Source organism: Oncorhynchus keta, chromosome 11 (genome assembly GCF_023373465.1).
Source record: "Oncorhynchus keta strain PuntledgeMale-10-30-2019 chromosome 11, Oket_V2, whole genome shotgun sequence".
In the NCBI taxonomy this organism is placed as follows: domain Eukaryota; kingdom Metazoa; phylum Chordata; class Actinopteri; order Salmoniformes; family Salmonidae; genus Oncorhynchus; species Oncorhynchus keta.
Genome location: NC_068431.1, coordinates 10,407,315 through 10,421,076, shown reverse-complemented (window position 1 = coordinate 10,421,076; position 13,762 = coordinate 10,407,315). Strand labels below are relative to the sequence as shown.

Here is a 13,762-nt window from a genome sequence, read left to right as displayed (position 1 = left end):
CTCCTCTCCTTCTCTCCTCTCCTTCTCTCTCTCTCTCTCTTCCTCTCCTTCTCTCTCTCTCTCTCTCTCTCTCTCTCTCTCCTCTCTCCCTCTCTCTCTCCTTCTCCCTCTCTCTCCTTCTCTCTCCTTCTCTCCCTCTCTCTCTCTCTCCTTCTCTCCCTCTCTCCTTCTCTCCCTCTCCTTCTCTCTCTTTCTCTTTCTCTCTCCCCTTCTCTCTCTCTCTCTCTCTCTCCTCTCCTCTCCTCTCTCTCCTTCTCTCTCTCTCCTCTCCTTCTCTCCTCTCCTTCTCTCTCTCTCTCTCTTCCTCTCCTTCTCTCTCTCTCTCTCTCTCTCTCTCTCTCTCTCTCTCTCTCCTCTCCTTCTCTCCTCTCCTTCTCTCTCTCTCTCTCTTCCTCTCCTTCTCTCTCTCTCTCTCTCTCTCTCTCTCTCTCTCTCCTCTCCCTCTCTCTCTCCTTCTCCCTCTCTCTCCTTCTCTCTCCTTCTCTCCCTCTCTCTCTCTCTCTTCTCTCCCTCTCTCCTTCTCTCCCTCTCCTTCTCTCTCTTTCTCTTTCTCTCTCCCCTTCTCTCTCTCTCTCTCTCTCTCCTCTCCTCTCCTCTCCTTCTCTTCCCTAGCTCCAAGGTGGTATAGGCCGTATGATTCTGAAGGAGGAGATGAAAGCCAGGTCTGGTTCCTATGACAATGACCCGTGGAGCAGCGCACGGAACTCGCGCACCAACTCCCGCACCAACTCCCGCACCAACTCCCGCACCAACTCCCGCAGTGGCAGCAAAGAGGCCCTGCACAATGTGGGCTACGGCAACACTGTCAACGGATGTAAGACACCCCACCACCATCCATGGTGCTAAACCCCAGTCCATCCTTTTATCCACACGGACACAAGTATTGAGACGTGATGGATCATCTTACTGTTATAGAAATAGTATTTATTAGGATCCCCAGTCAGCTGCTGCCGAGGCAGCGCCTCCTCTTCCTAGTGTCCAAACAGGAAACAACACAGCAGATACAATACATACTGTAGATAAATATACAAGCCGTTCAGCAGACGCTGCCTTCCAGAAAGATCCACAGCTAGTGCCTTCATCTTAAGATATCCAGGCAAGACAACCACATATCACAGTCGTACCCCAACCCACGCATCACATACATAATACAATAAATTATACAATGCACAATACAATAGAAAACGCATCAAAATGTCTGTGTCTCTTCACAGTCCCTGTCGTGCCTTAAGCTGTTTTTATTTCTAGCTTGAGTTACCTGGGTTACCAGAGAGTTCTATGTAGTCTTGTTACCTGGGTTACCAGAGAGTTCTATGTAGTTATGTTACCTGGGTTACCAGAGAATTCCATGTTGTCATGTTACCTGGGTTACCAGAGAGTTCTATGTAGTCATGTTACCTGGGTTACCAGAGAGTTCTATGTAGTCATGTTACTTGGGTTACCAGAGAGTTCTATGTAGTCATGTTACCTGGGTTACCAGAGAGTTCTATGTAGTCATGTTACCTGGGTTACCAGAGAATTCCATGTTGTCATGTTACCTGGGTTACCAGAGAGTTCCATGTAGTCATGTTACCTGGGTTACCAGAGAGTTCTATGTAGTCATGTTACCTGGGTTACCAGAGAGTTCTATGTAGTCATGTTACCTGGGTTACCAGAGAGTTCTATGTTGTCATGTTACCTGGGTTACCAGAGAATTCCATGTTGTCATGTTACCTGGGTTACCAGAGAGTTCCATGTAGTCATGTTACCTGGGTTACCAGAGAGTTCTATGTTGTCATGTTACCTGGGTTACCAGAGAGTTCCATGTAGTCATGTTACCTGGGTTACCAGAGAGTTCTATGTAGTCATGTTACCTGGGTTACCAGAGAGTTCCATGTAGTCATGTTACCTGGGTTAACAGAGAGTTCCATGTAGTCATGTTACCTGGGTTACCAGAGAGTTCTATGTAGTCATGTTACCTGGGTTACCAGAGAGTTCCATGTAGTCATGTTACCTGGGTTACCAGAGAGTTCCATGTAGTCATGTTACCTGGGTTAACAGAGAGTTCCATGTAGTCATGTTACCTGGGTTACCAGAGAGTTCTATGTAGTCATGTTACCTGGGTTACCAGAGAGTTCTATGTAGTCATGTTACCTGGGTTACCAGAGAGTTCCATGTAGTCATGTTACCTGGGTTACCAGAGAGTTCCATGTAGTCATGTTACCTGGGTTACCAGAGAGTTCCATGTAGTCATGTTACCTGGGTTACCAGAGAGTTCTATGTAGTCATGGCTCTATTTAATCCTGTGTGTTTCTCAACCTCTGTTCTGGACCTGGGGACTGTGAAGAGACACTCTGGTTGCATGTCCTGTGTTGTACTGATGAGTGTCTGAACTGTGTGTCTGCTGCTTCAACACGTTCTGCCAGTTAAAGGTCCCCAAAACACACATCTCTGGGTCGATCCTCTTTTCAGTTCACTGCAGCTAGCGACTGGAACGAGCTGCAACAAACACTCAAACTGGACAGTTTTATCTCAATCTCTTCATTCAAAAAGACTCAATCATGACACTCTTACTGACAGTTGTGGCTGCTTCACGTGATGTTGTCTCTACCTTCTTGCCCTTTGTGCTGTTGTCTGTGCCCAATAATGTTTGTACCCTGTTTTGTACTGCTACCATGTTGTTGTCATGTTGTGTTGCTGCCATGTTGTGTTGCTGCCATGTTGTGTTGCTGCCATGTTGTTGTCATGTTGTGCTGCTACCATGTTGTGTTGCTGCCATGTTGTGTTGCTGCCATGTTGTTGTCATGTTGTGCTGCTACCATGTTGTGTTGCTGCCATGTTGTGTTGCTACCATGTTGTGTTGCTACCATTTTGTGTTGCTGCCTTGCTATGTTGTTGTCTTTAGGTCTCTCTTGTCGTGATGTGTGTTTCGTCCTATATTTATTTTTTATTTTGGAATCCCAGGCCCCCGTCCCGTAAAGGTTAAATAAAGGTTACGAAATAAAACCTCGCACAAAGACCAATAGCGCTACAGGAAATCTCTCCTGGACTTTGAGCTGCCTGCCTGCCTGCCTGCCTGCCTGCCTGCCTGTCTGCCTGTCTGTCTGTCTGTCTGTCTGTCTGTCTGTCTGTCTGTCTGCCCTGAGCTAGCTCCTCAGCAGCAGTGTGGAAGTGAGAGGAGAGTAGAGCGTCAGGAGTCTGAGACAGAGAGAGATGAGGGATGAGTTTAATCTCAGCCTCTGATGGACTGACTGACTGACGAATGTTGTTAGAAGAGGAGCCGGTCCATAATGACTCAGCACTGTCTTCACGATCCAGATGTATTACAGATTAATCACTATTCCCTTTATAGTGCACTACTTTTGACCAGTAGTGAATAGGTTCCCATTTGGGACGCACACCATGTAATCTACCACCGAGCTGTGCCTTTACATCAACCATCTATGTACCATCACATACTGTATTTAGCTACGTATTGCTGAAATATTTTGAGACCTTGCCAGATGGTGAGGGTTGCCAGATGGTGTATAAATTCAAGTGAGAGGGATGTTGTTGCGATATGAGATCCCCCTCAGGGTTGCCAGATGGTGTATAAATTCAAGTGAGAGGGATGTTGTTGCGATATGAGATCCCCCTCAGGGTTGCCAGATGGTGAATAAATTCAAGTGAGAGGGACGTTGTTGCGATATGAGATCCCCCTCAGGGTTGCCAGACTTGATATGTGGTCAGAGCTTCCATCCCTGTGACTGTGATGATTAATGTCTCTGTACCCAGACACTGGAGGATCACACACTAACGGGGAGAAGAGAACGAAAGAGAGAGAGGGGGAGAGGGGGGTTATGTTGTCAGGTGTTCCTGTGTGCTTTCCTCTCCTACTGTTAATAGATTAGTCAGGGGAGCCCAGGGAGAGACAGAGCACCCAGCTCCAGCTGAGATAGGGCTGGGGGATATCCCAGACCCCTTCTACACCACCTCTACACTGGCAGCACAGTGGGGGATATCCCAGACCCCCTCTACACCCCCTCTACACTGGCAGCACAGTGGGGGATATCCCAGACCCCCTCTACACCCCCTCTACACTGGCAGCATAGTGGGGGATATCCCAGACCCCCTCTACACTGGCAGCACAGTGGGGGATATCCCAGACCCCCTCTACACTGGCAGCACAGTGGGGGATATCCCAGACCCCCTCTACACCCCCTCTACACTGGCAGCGTAGTGGGGGATATCCCAGACCCCCTCTACACCCCCTCTACACTGGCAGCGCAGTGGGGGATATCCCAGACCCCCTCTACACCCCCTCTACACTGGCAGCGCAGTGGGGGATATCCCAGACCCCTCTACACCCCCTCTACACTGGCAGCACAGTGGGGAATATCCCAGACCCCCTCTACACTGGCAGCACAGTGGGGGATATCCCAGACCCCCTCTAACTGGCAGCACAGTGGGGGATATCCCAGACCCCCTCTACACCGGCAGCACAGTGGGGGATAACCCAGACCCCCTCTACACCCCCTCTACACTGGCAGCACAGTGGGGGGCAGAGCAGTAGAATGTGGAACACACCCAACCACACACAAAAACCATGCTTCAAGCATTTGCCGCACATAAGCACAGAAGTAATCTAACATTATGTACATAGCAAGACATGCACAATGCTGTGCATCCCAACACACACACACACAGAACCTTGACCTTCACCCCCCTCTCCCTGATTAAACTGATACATTGTGACCAACTGAACCTGATTAGCTATCATGGCAGTTTATCATGTCTTATCTCTAATGATAACACACAGGCAGGCAGGGAGCAGAACAGAGCAGAGCAGAGAGCAGAGAAGAGCAGAGAGTAGAGAGTAGAGCAGGGAGCAGGGAGTAGAGCAGAGAGTAGAGCAGAAAGCAGAGAGTAGAGCAGAGAAGGGAGTAGAGAGTAGAGCAGAGAAGAGAATGGAGTAGAGAGTAGAGCAGAGAAGAGCAGAGAGTAGAGAGTAGAGAGTAGAGCAGAGAAGAGCAGAGAGTAGAGCAGAAAGCAGAGAGTAGAGCATAGAGCAGAGAGTAGAGCATAGAGCAGAGAGTAGAGCATAGAGCAGAGCATAGAGCAGAGAGTAGAGCATAGAGCAGAGAGCAGAGCAGGGAGCAGAGGGCAGAGCAGGGAGCAGAGGGCAGAGAGCAGAGCAGGGAGCAGAGAGTAGAGCAGGGAGCAGAGAGTAGAGCAGGGAGCAGAGAGCAGAGCAAGGAAGGGAGCAGAGAGCAGAGCAGAGAGTAGAGGAGAGAGTAGAGAGTAGGGCAGGGAGCAGAGAGTAGAGGGTAGGGCAGGGATCAGAGGAGAGAGTAGAGCAGAGAGTAGGGCAGGGAGCAGAGAGTAGAGCAGAGAGTAGGGCAGGGAGCAGAGAGTAGAGCAGAGAGTAGAGCAGAGAGTAGAGCAGAGCAGAGAGTAGAGCAGGGAGCAGAGCAGGGAGCAGAGCAGGGAGCAGAGCAGGGAGCAGAGCAGGGAGCAGAGAGCAGAGCAGGGAGAAGGGCAGAGAGTAGAGAGTAGGGAAGAGAGCAGAGAGTAGGGCAGGGAGCAGAGAGTAGAGCAGAGAGTAGAGCAAAGCAGGGAGCAGAGAGTAGAGCAGAGAGCACCAGGACCAGCACCAGGACCAGCACCAGGACCAGCACCAGGACCAGCACCAGGACCAGCACCAGGACCAGCCAGACACATTGACTGATGTGATGCACATGAAAGCTTTCTGAAGGAGCCATTGATCTGGGTGTTTAACCTGACCGCTGGGGGGCCGTCCCAAAACGGCACCCGTTTCCCTATATTGTGAGGTCACAGGTCACATGGCGCTATATGAGGAATAGGGGGCTATTTTGGACTTTGATATACAGACACATGCTGTGGGGAGAGCAGCTGTTAGAGCAGAAGGACATCTGTATGTTGATCCAACGGTTATTCATCTTGTCACTGACTGGCTGCTCTGGCTGCTCTGGCTGCTCCATGCTGACTGGCGGCTCTGGCTGCTCCATGCTGACTGGCGGATCTGGCTGACTGGCTGCTCCATGCTGACTGGTGGCTCTGGCTGCTCCATGCTGACTGGCGGCTCTGGCTGCTCCATGCTGACTGGCGGCTCTGGCTGCTCCATGCTGACTGGCGGCTCTGGCTGCTCCATGCTGACTGGCGGCTCCATGCTGACTGGCGGCTCTGGCTGCTCCATGCTGACTGGCGGCTCTGGCTGCTCCATGCTGACTGGCGGCTCTGGCTGATCCTGGCTGACTGGCGGATCTGGCTGATCCTGGCTGACTGGCTGCTCCATGCTGACTGGCGGCTCTGGCTGCTCCATGCTGACTGGCGGCTCTGGCTGCTCCATGCTGACTGGCGGCTCTGGCTGCTCCATGCTGACTGGCGGCTCTGGCTGCTCCATGCTGACTGGCGGCTCTGGCTGCTCCATGCTGACTGGCTGCTCTGGCTGCTCCATGCTGACTGGCGGCTCCGGGCAGACGGGAGACTCTGGCGGCGCCGGGCAGGCGGGAGACTCCGGCGACGCCGGGCAGGCGGGAACACCTGTAGGGAGGAGACAGAGACAGCATGGTGCGTGGGGCTGCCACAGGACCCACCGGGCTGGGGAGACCTCCAGGAGGCCTGGTGTTAGGAGGAGGCACCTGAAGGACCGGGCTGTGGGGGAGCACTGGAGCTCTGGTGCGCAGCCTTGGCATCACTCCCCCAGGCTGGATCACTGCTCTAGCCCGGACCCTCCTAAGAACGGGAGATCTAGTGCTTACTACACGCACCTCTTCCTTAGGCTCCACTCCCACATTTGCCCGGCACGAGCGGAGCGCATGCATAGGAAGCACTGCACCCTCCCAGCGTCCCGGAGACACAGTACGCAGAGCCGGCGCAGGATACCCTGGATCAAAACTGCGTACCGGCGACCAGACACGCTGAGCAGGCACCATACGCCCTGGCTCGATGCCCACACTCGCATGACACTCTCGGGGGGCTGCCCTATAGCGCACCGGGCTATGGACACGTACTGGCGACACCGTGCGCTTAACCGCATAACACGGTGCCTGACCAGTAACGCGCTGCTTATAATAAGCACGAGGAGTGAGCTCAGGTCTGCTACCTGGCTTAGCCCCACACCTCATGTGCCCCCAATTTTTTGGGGGGCTGCCTCTCGTACCTGTCGCGCTGCCGTACTGCCTCCTCATATCGCCGCCGCTCAGCTTTCGCTGCCTCCAGCTCTGCGATATTCCCCAGCCTGTGCCCAGGGTCCCTCTCTGTTCAAATATCCTCCCATGTCCAGGAGTCCTGTGAGGCTGGCCACTGTTGTTGCTGCTGTCGCTGTCTGTTACCACGCAAGTTGGTCCTTGGTTGGTGGGTGATTCTGTCACGGGCGTCCTCCTCTTCATCTGAAGAGGAGAGGTGAGAAGGATCGGAGGACCAAAATGCAGCGTGGTTATTTATAAACATCTTTAATAAAGATGATAACTTGAACAATGTATAATACAAAATAAGAAAATGTGGCAAACCGAAAACAGTCCAAACTGGTGTAAAACACAGAGACAGGAACAATCACCCACAAGAGACCTAAAGAATATGGCTGCCTAAATATGGTTCCCAATCAGAGACAACGATAAACACCTGCCTCTGATTGAGAACCACTCCAGGCAACCATAGACTTACCTAGAATACTTAACTAAACACAATCCCATAAACTACAAAACCCCTAGACAAAACAAACCACATAAATCACCCCTGTCACACCCTGGCCTAACCAACATAATAAAGAGGACACAGAATACTAAGACCAGGGCGTGACACATCTATGTTGACATTTTTTGTCATTTAGCAGATGCTCCAATCCAGAGCGAGTTACGGTCAGTGAATTCCTCTTCAGATAGCTAGGTGAGACAACCACATATCACAGTCGTAGTCAGAACTAGTCGGAAGACTGAGATGTCTTGTTTAAGATGCACTTAACCGACTGTCATTTCAGTTCTCGTTGTTGTATATCTCTTGTTCGTCTTTGTTATACGTCTTACGCCTCACTAAGACAAGCAGTGTTATCTAATGTCCCTGTAGACCTCTTCCTTCGCTCCATCATCCGCGTTGTAAAGTACCCTACAGCATTGTTTCGCTAAAACTTGTGTACCACAGCTGCTGTGTGTTTGGTATCTTTTATCATTGTCATGGCCCTGGATTCAAGACTGATTGTATCAGGAAGGTCTTCAGTTTCAAGGTTCTGATGAGAAACCATTATAGGAGCTTTATGAGACCAGATGAGAACACTTAACCATGCATTTGTACAGTCAGAGGCTGTATCTAACTATGTGTCTCTCTCTCTCTTTTTCATTCTCTTTGTTTCTCTCTCCTCTCTTTCTCTCTTCTGTCTCTCTTCTCTTTTTCTTCATACTCTCTCTCTCTCTCTCTCTCTCTCCTTCCGTTCCTATCTCTCTCTCTCTCTCTCTCTCTCTCTCTCTCCTTCTGTTCCTATCTCGCTCTCTCTCTTTTCAGCTCCCACCAGATCCCACTACAGTACAGACAGTGGTGAGTGAGGTGCATCAGTGCCCTACTGTATATTGTCTGTCTGTAGACAGGGTCATCACAGGGTCATCACGGGGGACAGTTGTACAGTTACATCAGTTTATACCATGGCATTGTTGAATACTTGTTTCTGATCGGCTTGAAGGGCATTCTAGAGCATGCATTAGTTTCCTATAATTCACGGTATAATTAAATGGCTATGAAGTTCCTTCTTACATGTTCTATGATTTAGCTGTAGCTCACTATCTAGCTAGTAAACGTTCTATCTACTTCAGTAAGCTTGCAATCTACTTCAGTAAACCTGCTATCTACTTCAGTAAACCTGCTAGCTACTTCAGTAAACGTTCTATCTACTTCAGTAAACGTTCTATCTACTTCAGTAAACGTGCAATCTACTTCAGTAAACTTGCAATCTACTTCAGTAAACTTGCAATCTACTTCAGTAAACTTGCAATCTACTTCAGTAAACGTGCTAGCTACTTCCGTAAACTTGCTATCTACTTCAGTAAACGTGCGAGCTACTTCAGTAAACTTGCAATCTACTTCAGTAAACGTGCTAGCTACTTCAGTAAACTTGCTAGCTACTTCAGTAAACGTGCTATCTACTTCAGTAAACATGCTAGCTACTTCAGTAAACGTGCTAGCTACTTCAGTAAACTTGCTATCTACTTCAGTAAACGTGCTAGTGTAACGGATGTGAAACGGCTAGCTAGTTAGCAGTGGTGCGCGTTAAATAGCGTTTCAATCGATGACGTCACTTGCTCTGAGACCTTGAAGTAGTGGTTCCCCTTGCTTAGGGGCGGCGGCTTTTGTGGAGCGATGGGTAACGGTGCTTCGTCGGTGACTGTTGTTGATGTGCAGAGTGTCCCCGGTTCGCGCCCGGGTGTGGGCGAAGGGACGGTCTAAAGTTATACTGTTACACTGTTACACTTACATCTACTTCAGTAAACATGCTATCTACTTCAGTAAACTTGCTATCTACTTCAGTAAACTTGCTATCTACTTCAATAAACCTGCTAGATACTTCAGTAAACGTTCTATCTAATTCAGTAAACATGCTATCTACTTCAGTAAACTTGCTAGCTACTTCAGTAAACTTGCTATCTACTTCAGTAAACTTGCAATCTACTTCAGTAAACCTGCTATCTACTTCAGTAAACATGCTATCTACTTCAGTAAACCTGCTAGCTACTTCAGTAAACGTTCTATCTACTTCAGTAAACTTGCTATCTACTTCAGTAAACTTGCAATCTACTTCAATAAACATGCTATCTACTTCAGTAAACTTGCTAGCTACTTCAGTAAACTTGCTATCTACTTCAGTAAACTTGCTATCTACTTCAGTAAACCTGCTAGATACTTCAGTAAACGTGCTATCTACTTCAGTAAACCTGCTAGCTACTTCAGTAAACGTTCTATCTACTTCAGTAAACATGCTATCTACTTCAGTAAACTTGCTAGCTACTTCAGTAAACTTGCTATCTACTTCAGGAAACCTGCTATCTACTTCAGTAAACATGCTATCTACTTCAGTAAACCTGCTAGCTACTTCAGTAAGCGTTCTATCTACTTCAGTAAACATGCTATCTACTTCAGTAAACTTGCAATCTACTTCAATAAACATGCTATCTACTTCAGTAAACTTGCTAGCTACTTCAGTAAACTTGCTATCTACTTCAGTAAACTTGCAATCTACTTCAGTAAACTTGCTATCTACTTCAGTAAACTTGCAATCTACTTCAGTAAACCTGCTAGCTACTTCAGTAAACATTCTATCTACTTCAGTAAACATGCTATCTACTTCAGTAAACCTGCTAGCTACTTCAGTAAACATTCTATCTACTTCAGTAAACTTGCAATCTACTTCAGTAAACTTGCAATCTACTTCAGTAAACTTGCTATCTACTTCAGTAAACTTGCAATCTACTTCAATAAACCTGCTAGATACTTCAGTAAACGTTCTATCTAATTCAGTAAACATGCTATCTACTTCAGTAAACTTGCTAGCTACTTCAGTAAACTTGCTATCTACTTCAGTAAACTTGCAATCTACTTCAGTAAACCTGCTATCTACTTCAGTAAACATGCTATCTACTTCAGTAAACCTGCTAGCTACTTCAGTAAACGTTCTATCTACTTCAGTAAACTTGCTATCTACTTCAGTAAACTTGCAATCTACTTCAATAAACATGCTATCTACTTCAGTAAACGTGCTAGCTACTTCAGTAAACTTGCTATCTACTTCAGTAAACTTGCTATCTACTTCAGTAAACCTGCTAGATACTTCAGTAAACGTGCTATCTACTTCAGTAAACCTGCTAGCTACTTCAGTAAACGTTCTATCTACTTCAGTAAACATGCTATCTACTTCAGTAAACTTGCTAGCTACTTCAGTAAACTTGCTATCTACTTCAGGAAACCTGCTATCTACTTCAGTAAACATGCTATCTACTTCAGTAAACCTGCTAGCTACTTCAGTAAGCGTTCTATCTACTTCAGTAAACATGCTATCTACTTCAGTAAACTTGCAATCTACTTCAATAAACATGCTATCTACTTCAGTAAACTTGCTAGCTACTTCAGTAAACTTGCTATCTACTTCAGTAAACTTGCAATCTACTTCAGTAAACTTGCTATCTACTTCAGTAAACTTGCAATCTACTTCAGTAAACCTGCTAGCTACTTCAGTAAACATTCTATCTACTTCAGTAAACATGCTATCTACTTCAGTAAACCTGCTAGCTACTTCAGTAAACATTCTATCTACTTCAGTAAACTTGCAATCTACTTCAGTAAACTTGCAATCTACTTCAGTAAACTTGCTATCTACTTCAGTAAACTTGCAATCTACTTCAGTAAACCTGCTAGCTACTTCAGTAAACATTCTATCTACTTCAGTAAACATGCTATCTACTTCAGTAAACCTGCTAGCTACTTCAGTAAACATTCTATCTACTTCAGTAAACTTGCAATCTACTTCAGTAAACATGCTATCTACTTCAGTAAACTTGCTAGCTACTTCAGTAAACTTGCAATCTACTTCAGTAAACTTGCAATCTACTTCAGTAAACATGCTATCTACTTCAGTAAACTTGCTAGCTACTTCAGTAAATGTTCTATCTACTTCAGTAAACTTGCAATCTACTTCAGTAAACATGCTATCTACTTCAGTAAACTTGCTAGCTACTTCAGTAAACTTGCAATCTACTTCAGTAAACTTGCAATCTACTTCAGTAAACCTGCAATCTACTTCAGTAAACTTGCAATCTACTTCAGTAAACTTGCAATCTACTTCAGTAAACTTGCTATCTACTTCAGTAAACCTGCTAGATACTTCAGTAAACCTGCTAGATACTTCAGTAAACGTTCTATCTACTTCAGTAAACATGCTATCTACTTCAGTAAACCTGCTAGCTACTTCAGTAAACGTTCTATCTACTTCAGTAAACATGCTATCTACTTCAGTAAACTTGCAATCTACTTCAGTAAACTTGCAATCTACTTCAGCAAACTTGCAATCTACTTCAGTAAACTTGCAATCTACTTCAGTAAACCTGCTAGATACTTCAGTAAACCTGCTATCTACTTCAGTAAACATGCTATCTACTTCAGTAAACGTGCTAGCTACTTCCGTAACCTTGCTATCTACTTCAGTAAACGTGCTAGCTACTTCAGTGAACGTGCTAGTGTAACGGATGTGAAACGGCTAGCTAGTTAGCAGTGGTGCGCGCTAAATAGCGTTTCAATCGATGACGTCACTTGCTCTGAGACCTTGAAGTAGTGGTTCTCCTTGCTCAGGGGCGGCGGCTTTTGTGGAGCGATGGGTAACGGTGCTTCGTCGGTGACTGTTGTTGATGTGCAGAGTGTCCCTGGTTCGCGCCCGGGTATGGGCGAAGGGACGGTCTAAAGTTATACTGTTACACTTGCTACTTCAGTAAACGTGCTAGCTACTTCGGTAAACCTGCTATCTACTTCAGTAAACGTGCAATCTACTTCAGTAAACGTTCTATCTACTTCAGTAAACGTGCTAGCTACTTCAGTGGATGTTGTCACATTTCTACCGCTAAATTAATACATTTCTAGCGGCAAAATGTGTTATAGCTGTAATATAAGCAGGATAATCAACTCGGGGGCGTTCTCTGGAAAATAATGCAACACTTTTTGTAAAGTTAGTGGCATTCCACTAGCGTGTCATGGCACACCCCCCACAGAACACATAGCCCCTTGTTGATTATCCCTTCGGTATGCAGGGGGGAGTCAACATGGGCTCTTCAGCTATGGTTCACAGCTATGCCAGGTCGCAGTTGCAAATGAGAACTTGTTCTCAACTAGCCTACCAGTGGTGGAAAAGTACCCAACTGTCACACTTGAGGTAAAATAAAGACACCTTAATAGAAAATGACTCAAGTAAAAGTTAAAAGTCACTCAGTAAAATACTACTTGAGTAGTATTGGTTTGAAATATACTTAAGTATCAAAAGTAAATGTAATTGCAAAAAGTTATAGTATTGAAAGTATAAAGTATAAATTGTTTCAAATTCCTTATATTAAGCAAAACAGACGGCTCCATTTTCTTGTTTTTTAAAGTTTATATCCTGATAGCCAGGGGCAAGCTCCAACACTCAGACATAATTTACATACGAAGCATGTGTTTTAGTGAGTCGGCCAGATCTGAGGCAGTAGGGATGACCAGGGATGTTCTCTTGATAAGTGTGTGAATTAGACAATGTTTATGTCCTGCTAAGCATTCAAAATGTAACGAGTACTTTTGGGTGTCAGGGAAAATGTATGGAGTAAGAAGTACATAATTTTCTTTAGGAATGTAGTGAAGTAAAAGTAGAAGTTGTCAAAAATATCAATAGTATAGTAAATTACAAATACCCCCCCAAAAAACGACTTAAGCTGTACATTCAAGTATTTTTACTTAAGTACTTTACACCACTGACATTGATTGAGTCATTCCTCTTTGACCCTGTGATTGTTCTCTGTCTGGGACAATGGTCATTACATTGATAACAAATGCCATTTCAAGAGCCTGAGAGCAATTATCCTAATGATTGTTTACACAGGGATTATAAAGTGTGCGTGTTGCATCGTAGAGGGGGGCATTCTTACATTTTATTCATTTAGCAGACGCTCTTGTCCGGAACACATTTTCATACTTTTTCGTAAAACAATGTAATAATGCAATATCCAGTCCATAATATTCTGCAGAATAATCACTTTCGATCCAGGCTTTGACATCTCTTTGTAATTTC

At 46.1% G+C, this 13,762-nt stretch overlaps 1 protein-coding gene across 14 annotated transcripts in view; it reads left to right on the top strand.

Moving 5' to 3' along the window:
- The window catches only part of LOC118389794 (actin-binding LIM protein 3-like), a 199,701-nt gene that overhangs the window by 177,892 nt on the left and 8,047 nt on the right, over positions 1-13,762 (top strand). For 13 of the 14 annotated variants that reach the window (XR_008147215.1, XR_008147214.1, XR_008147213.1 and 10 more), the window contains 2 exons: positions 613-814; positions 8,476-8,508. Coding sequence is in view for 10 of the 14 variants with exons in the window: in XM_052529425.1 (XP_052385385.1) it covers positions 613-814; positions 8,476-8,508 (235 nt within the window). In the remaining 4 variants the exon portion in view is untranslated. The remainder of the gene's footprint in view (positions 1-612; positions 815-8,475; positions 8,509-13,762) is intronic. The other variant, XM_052529427.1, reaches the window with a different exon arrangement.